The 7500-nt window shown below is 35.9% G+C and overlaps 1 protein-coding gene across 1 annotated transcript in view; it reads left to right on the top strand.

Moving 5' to 3' along the window:
• The window catches only part of LOC135217712 (uncharacterized), a 100576-nt gene that overhangs the window by 54609 nt on the left and 38467 nt on the right, over nt 1-7500 (top strand). The window contains 4 exon segments of the mRNA XM_064253700.1: nt 1969-2283; nt 3620-3738; nt 3741-3773; nt 5940-6084. Of these exon segments, the coding sequence (XP_064109770.1) occupies nt 1969-2283; nt 3620-3738; nt 3741-3773; nt 5940-6084 (612 nt within the window).

Raw genomic sequence — 7500 nt, 5'->3', positions numbered from 1 at the left:
TTCATTTTTCTAAAAGGAATATTGCGGGACTATAACGCATAAGATGCAGGTCTAGTTCGGTACTTGAGATATTTTAATCAGGTATGTTTAATCTTACAAACTCCTTTTGTTTCGCCAACCATTTTTCAACATTTCACTAAATGACTGTACTTAATAAAACTGGCCTCCTGTAATAAATGATAAATTTCACCTAACAAATAATATCGGATTCGGAATTCTGAACCTAGCACCGCATACTACTTGTGTGGTATCTAGTTGTCTCTTATACAAACTCCATACATACATAAATATCATACATAGCATACATAACATACATACATACATACTACATATATATATATTTTATATATATATATATATTATATATTTATGATATTATATATCTATAACATATACATATACATAATACATATTATTCTAGATATCCCAAGTACTAATATATATATACATATATATATATGTTTATATACATATGTAATACACACACACACACATATATAAATATATATATATATATATATATATATATATATATAATATATATGTGTGTGTGTGTGTGTGTGTGTGTGTGTGTGTAATATATAAAAGCTAAATCCTTTTCTGCTAAAGTTTCATTTAAAAACTCCCTATTTATTGTTGAACTTACATGTTTATGATGATGATCCTCCTTATCACCATAGCATGTATCTCTACATAGACGACAGAAAAAAAAGATAGAACTACAGCCTGAGAATTATGCGGCCTACCCATAATGACATCCATGCAAGTATTATTCTCATGAATATTATGGGTCTCCAAAATACTATCATTATATCTGCCAAGAAGAATTATGAGCCCGAATGAATGGGCGTGTTCGGGGACACTGTATTTACGGCCCTATATATGGTACATAAACGTCCACATTACTCTTATCAAACAATGGTCACACTGGAGCGATATTTCCCGTTTCCTTTTATTATTCCTATCACCATCATTGCTCGACGTAACGCCTTTGTAATCTGGTCTCGATAATCTGATTTCTGTTTCAGTGACGACGTGGCACTTGACAACAAGGTAGCTTATAGCTGTCGTAATATTCAGCCATTCCCTTTCTCTCTCTCTCTCTCTCTCTCTCTCTCTCTCTCTCTCTCTCTCTCTCTCTCTCTCTCTCTCTCTCTCTCTCTCAGTCTTTCTGTCTGTCATAAATTCTCTATCTGTCACACAATTTCTGCCAGTCTGTCTGTTAAACATTTTCTGTCATACAATTTCTGTCTCTTTGTCTGTCTGCTACAGATTTTCTTTCCCTCACGCAATTTATGTCTGTCGTAATAGGTATAGATTCCAAAAGACCCCAAAAGAAAATAAGTTAAGTAAATGATTCATAATGAGTATAAGTTGAAAACAATATTTAGAAAGTGGATACCATATAGAAAATGAGTGAAAATGGATATAGTTAAAAAAGATACACAATAGAAAGATTTACATATGAATTCAATTACTAATGCCTTTTATTTCATATTATCTTTAGCTGGAGTATTTTGTGTTCCTGCTTCTTTGCTATAATTTGTTCATAGTTTAAATTCTATTCATTATATGTTTATTATCTTGACGAAAGAACGACTGATCTCATTACACTTTCCAATTGACAATTGTTTATTAAAGTTAATTTACATTTTTCGTAAATTTAATCGAATTTCCCATTTTTATTTTATATGAGATTGATTGACCTCATTATTATTTCCAGCTGATAAGTGTTTCTTAAAGATATCTATATTTTTCGTAGATGTAATAGAACTTTCCTATTTTTTTAATATGTGGACGATAATACTTTCCTTTTGACGATTGTTCTGTGAAAATAATCTTAATCGCTTATAAATAAAATCGAATTTTTTCAATCTGTTTCATAGAGCTTCTTGTCAATTACTGTACATTTTTTCATATCATCTGTGATTGTTGTTATCGTTTTCCCTTTCCTCTTCTCCTCTCCAGTTCCTCCAAGGCGGTTAGCCATCTACACCGACATGAACGTCGAGGCCCGCAGCGTCGTCGGGCCCTTTAACGAGGGCGACGACCTCAGATTGACCTGCCGGGCCAGCGGGGGATCGCCTCCCCCGAGGGTTACCTGGTGGGAAGGCGAGACCCTCCTGGACATGACCTCCGAAGTCCCGATCTTAGATCAGGTGTCCAACACATTAGTTTTCCCGAGGCTGACGAGGGAGGACCTCCATAGGACGCTCACCTGCAGGGCGTCCAGTGCCAACGTCACGGCGCCCCTGACCGCCTCCGTTTCCCTCGATATGAATTGTGAGTCCCCTCGGGTACAGATTCTTTGGGCGTTCTTAGGGGGCGGCATTTATGCCCCCTTTGAGGGGAATAAAGTCATTCTCTGAAGGAGAATGACTTAGGGTGTTATTAGTGTTTTGTTATTGTTATCAAATGGTTTTTCTCTAAAAAAATGTTTCCATTAAAATTGGTAAGATAATGACGTCACGAAAATCATTTATCTTTATTATTAATATAATTGAAATAGTTTTACCAGACGACGGAGCTGATTATCAGACTAACATCACTTACAAATAGAAATGACTGGAATGGAGCGCTTCCTAGTATGATTTTAAATGATTGGGGAGAAACTGTTCAACGTTCGTTCTAATATAATTTAGTTATCTTTTAATCATTTGAGAATAATAATTCAAAGTTCTTTCCTATTACCAAGATGAATAACGTTATAATATTTCCACTTTTTGTTTGAAACGAAAAAAAAAAACCTTAGAATCAAGCATTATATACTAAAATACTTTACAGTTCTGAAACAAAGGCTCGTAATTTGTTCCATTTTGCTCATATTTTGCTAACTGCACCCTTCACTTACTTCATAGAAAATATATCTTAATTGCTTTCCTATTCTTAAACCACTCATTTCATTTGCTTTCATCAATCACCATTATATTATACAAATATATTTATAACTACACCACAAAGGTTTGCAGAGAACGCTTAAATTTTGACTCCCTATTATTTTCGGATCAGATTTCCACTAAAGCTCTTTTGAAAGCCGATTGGGAAATGCTATGAAGAATTTCTTCTTTAGCCAAGGCCAGCTCCGGAGTTTCAAAAGGATTTGAATTAAAACTGGATTTAAAACTATGAGGAGATCGAAAAGTTAAGCGTTCATTGCAAGGGCATATAAATTTCAACACAAATACATGCACATATTTATATGCATATATAGGTATATATATATATATATATATATATATATATATATATATATACATATTACACATATATAATTTATATATATACTATCTATCTCTATCTCTCTCTCTCTGTCTCTCCTCTCTCTCTCTTCTCTCTCTCTCTCTCTATTATATATATATATATATGTATATATATATATATATATATATATATATATATATATATATATATTAGTATATATAAATGTAAAGTGTCGAATACTATATACAAGTTGTGAGCTTTCCATTCTCTGTAACAATGACACGTATAACCCAACTGCTTATCTGCCCTGACCTAACCTAGCAAAATATCCTTAACTTGAGCCAACTATTTAACAGGACAATACTCCCTAAAACGCAAGTAACTGATATTCACACAATTCACTCTCTCTTGTCCCCAGTTCCACCATTATGGGTCCGTCTCCTGACGAACCAAGACCCACTGAGTGCCAACAGGGCATACGACGTGGTGTGCCAGACTGCCGGTGCCCGACCCCCGGCCACCATTACCTGGATGCTTGGGACAGGAAGGTGCTCAATACTCATGAGGAAAAGGTGAGAGACTCGTTTTTCCTTTATTATCTTACTACCTTTCCTGACTAATCTTAAGGAAAAGGTGGGAACCATTTTTATCATTTTTTTTTTATCCTACTGCCTTTTCTGATTACTTATGAGGAAGAGGTGAGGTCCATTTTTAGTTTTCCGTAAACGAAAACGATTGAGAGAGCTATTTGTCTGTCCGTTCTCCTCTGATCATTCACCCTCCAATCATCAAATCCTTCACCCTCCAATCATCAAACATTCTAAATTGAAGCCCTCTAGCCTCAGTGGTTTTTTTATTTAAGGTTAAATTTAGCAATGATCGTGCGTCTGGCACCGCTATAGGTGCCAACCCAACAACACCGGCCACCATCGTGCCGTGGCTGAGTTTCATAGAGCATAACGCTGTACAGAAAACTCGATTTTTTTTTTTTACTTACTGCCTTTTCTGACTACCCATGAGAAAAATGAAAAGGTAGGAACGATTTTCATTTTTTACCTTTTCTCACTACTCATGAGGGAAAGATGGGCCCCATTTTTTTTCTACCCTTTCATAGTACTTATGAACTTCGGTAAATATTTGAAAGTCAAAACTTGTTGAAAAGTGTTTAAAACTAAGAGAATAAAAACTGTTCTCATAAAGTTAGAGAAAGAATTGAAATTGATTTAATAAATGTAATGAGATGAGAAATCATAAAGCCCCCTTTTTTTAAGGGGAGACTTAAGGAGTAAATGTCAAAATCGTTAGATATTTTTCTATTCATTATGAAAAAGGAAATCAGATGACGAAAATTATACATTTAATGCAGAGCGTGCTTATTATAATGATTTATTCTGACTTGGAAAAGTATTTTAATAAGATAACTTTTTACTGGAGAATCAGATTATTTATATAATTTTTCCAAAGTATATTCACCACTTTTCTTAAATTAGATGTAATTTAGCGCTCTAGTATTTAAGAAGTATTATCAAATAGTTCTGTACATGAATTTTTTTGCCTTCCTATACACGTGCATATACGTATACAGTTATAATGAATGAATGGAAAGTCTAAATACAAATAAGGCCTTAAGCAATGAATAATTAGAAGGACTTTTTATCTATTTTCCCGGTTCACTTAAAGGGCCAGATTTAAAAAGAGTTGGGAAATCATGAATGAAAGTTACAAGAAATATGTCGTCCCTTGTTCCCCCTTCTACCATTCCCCCTATCCCCCCCAAAACCCCCAACTCGAAGGAGACGAAAACTTTTAACATCGGAACTTGCGACGAAACTCCTGAAGTATTGCCGGATATTGAACTTCTTTAAAACTCGCTGGAGCGTGAGAGGAAATTAATGAGGCAAAATTCTATTACTTTCTTTAACAGAATTAACAAGGTGTACTGTTTGCTGAAATCTACATTCTTTTGTGTGAGGATTATTCACGGCTGACAGCGTTAAGAATGTGTCGAAGCCTTTCTTGATATTAATATGAAGTTACATTCGTTTATGAGACAGTTATTCTCTCTATCTGAATACGAGGTATTACGTCACAATATTAAAAAATAATTTCTTTGTCTCTAACTGGAACGTTCTTGTGTGTATCGTCCTTTGCAGCAAAATACAGTGTTTTGAATAAGACTCAAAAGAATGAATTAAACTACACATACTGAACTTACATTACATCTAGGCGAAGGTACACTGTACTCCATTTGGCAATGAAGATTTTGTATCATTATGCGAAACATTTAATATCTCATTGCGAAGGAGAACTGCCTTTTTATTTTCAAGTGAGAGTAAGTCTAGAACTTTAAGCAGCGAAATGGCTTTTATCCCAGCCGTACGTAGCTAATGGCACCATCTCTGTTCGTTTATTGCGCAATAGTTCTGTGGCAAACGACACCCACGGAGTACACGACTGTGTTTTGATACTGTGGATGAAGGCGACATCGCCATTCCAAATATTTTTTAAAATGAAAGGGATTTAAAACATAGAATAAAGGCCTTTCTTTTCCGGAGCCAAGAACCACTCATTAAATACTCCTTAAAGTTCGTCCTAGACTCCTAAAGACCTTGGTGTTTGCGCATGGGCTGGGACAAGAATGCTATAAACGCCACAAACCCCAGACTATAACCTCTCTGGCTTGCAATAAACGACGGACTATATTACCTTTCCCCTTTCCCCCTCTCTCTCTCTGCCAGACGACCCAAGAGGGGAACGTGACCACCAGCGAGCTGCAACTGACGCCAAGAGTCTCTGACGCAGGGAAGGTGCTGCAGTGTAGGGCAGAGTCTCCAGATCTTCACGAACCGCCGCTCGTCGCCAAGTGGACCCTGGATATTTACTGTGAGTTTTGACTCGAGTTTTTTTTTGTGGGTTTTTCTTCAACTCTCTAATTTCATGCAGTTTGATAGATCATCCAAGTTTAATTTACAGATGAAATTCAAATGTGATTTCTATCAGGAATTCCAAAGTCCCCGAGTTTTTTTTTTTTTTTTTTTTGTGAGTTTTTCAACTGTCTAGCTTCATGCAGTTTGATAGATCATCCAAGTTTAATTTACAGATGAAATTCAAAAGTGATTTCTATCAGGAATTCCAAAGTCCCCGAGTTTTTGTTTTTTTGTTTTTTTGAGTTTTTCTTCAACTGTCAAACTTCATGCAGTTTGATAGATTTTCTGAGTTTACTTTACGGATGAAATTCAAAAGTGATTTCGATCAGGAATTCCAATGTCCCAGAGTGTAAAGTGCCCTTGTAATTTAAAGATTTTTTTTTTCTACGTGTAGTTTATAATATCTTATGGAAATGAATGATGAAATAATTATACACTGACATACTGATTGTTATTTTCTAAAATTTGGAATTCTGGCCCAAGTTTAGACTTGAAAGGGCCATGCGAGAATGTCTGCCCTTATTTTACAACTGATTGGTCTCTTTGACCATAAGCGAGAGAGAGAGAGAGAGAGAGAGAGAGAGAGAGAGAGAGAGCACAAATGGCAAGTTATTCTTACAATTGAGGCTTTAGCTCATACTCGTAGTCTCGTAAATTTCATTGAGGGCAAACAAAACCATTATGTTGATGACCCCAAATTCATACATTTCCTTCCCCAGTGTATATCGCTCTAATGATGAATGTAAATGGGAAATCACTAACGTCACAAAGAAACATACACACACACACACACACACACACACACACGTCCCTCAGCAACATCTACTGGTCTGTTTTCGGGGTCGAAGGCTTAATCCTCTTACTTCGGCAATGCATTTAAGTAATGCTTCTCAGTTTGGACCTGTTTCTGAGTAATGCTTCTCAGTTTGGACCTGTTTCTGAGTAATGCTTCTCAGTTCGGATCTGTGTCAGATCAATGTTTCTCAGTTTGGACCCGTGTGTGAGGAATGCTTCTCAGTTTAGAACATTGTCTGAGTAATGCCTCTCCATTTTGACCTGTGACTGACTAATGCTTCTTAGGTCCATCCTGTCTGAGTAATGCCTCTCAATTTGGATCTGTGTCTACTGAGTAATTTTCTCAGTTTGGACGCGTCTGAGTAAGGATTCTCGATTCTGACCTGTATCTGAGTAATGCTTCTCAGTTTGGACTTGTATTTAAACAGTGCTTTTCCTGTTTTCTATTTGTCTGGACCAAACAATTACGTGACGACTCTCTTTCATCGGACAAACAATTTATTTGTTCATTCTTCTTTCTCCCCAACCAGAGGTCGACTATTTTCTTCGTTGTCCAGGGTCAACAAATACTTTTTCC

The sequence above is a fragment of the Macrobrachium nipponense genome, chromosome 7 (genome assembly GCF_015104395.2).
Source record: "Macrobrachium nipponense isolate FS-2020 chromosome 7, ASM1510439v2, whole genome shotgun sequence".
NCBI lineage: Eukaryota > Metazoa > Arthropoda > Malacostraca > Decapoda > Palaemonidae > Macrobrachium > Macrobrachium nipponense.
This window is presented reverse-complemented; position numbering and strand designations above follow the sequence as displayed.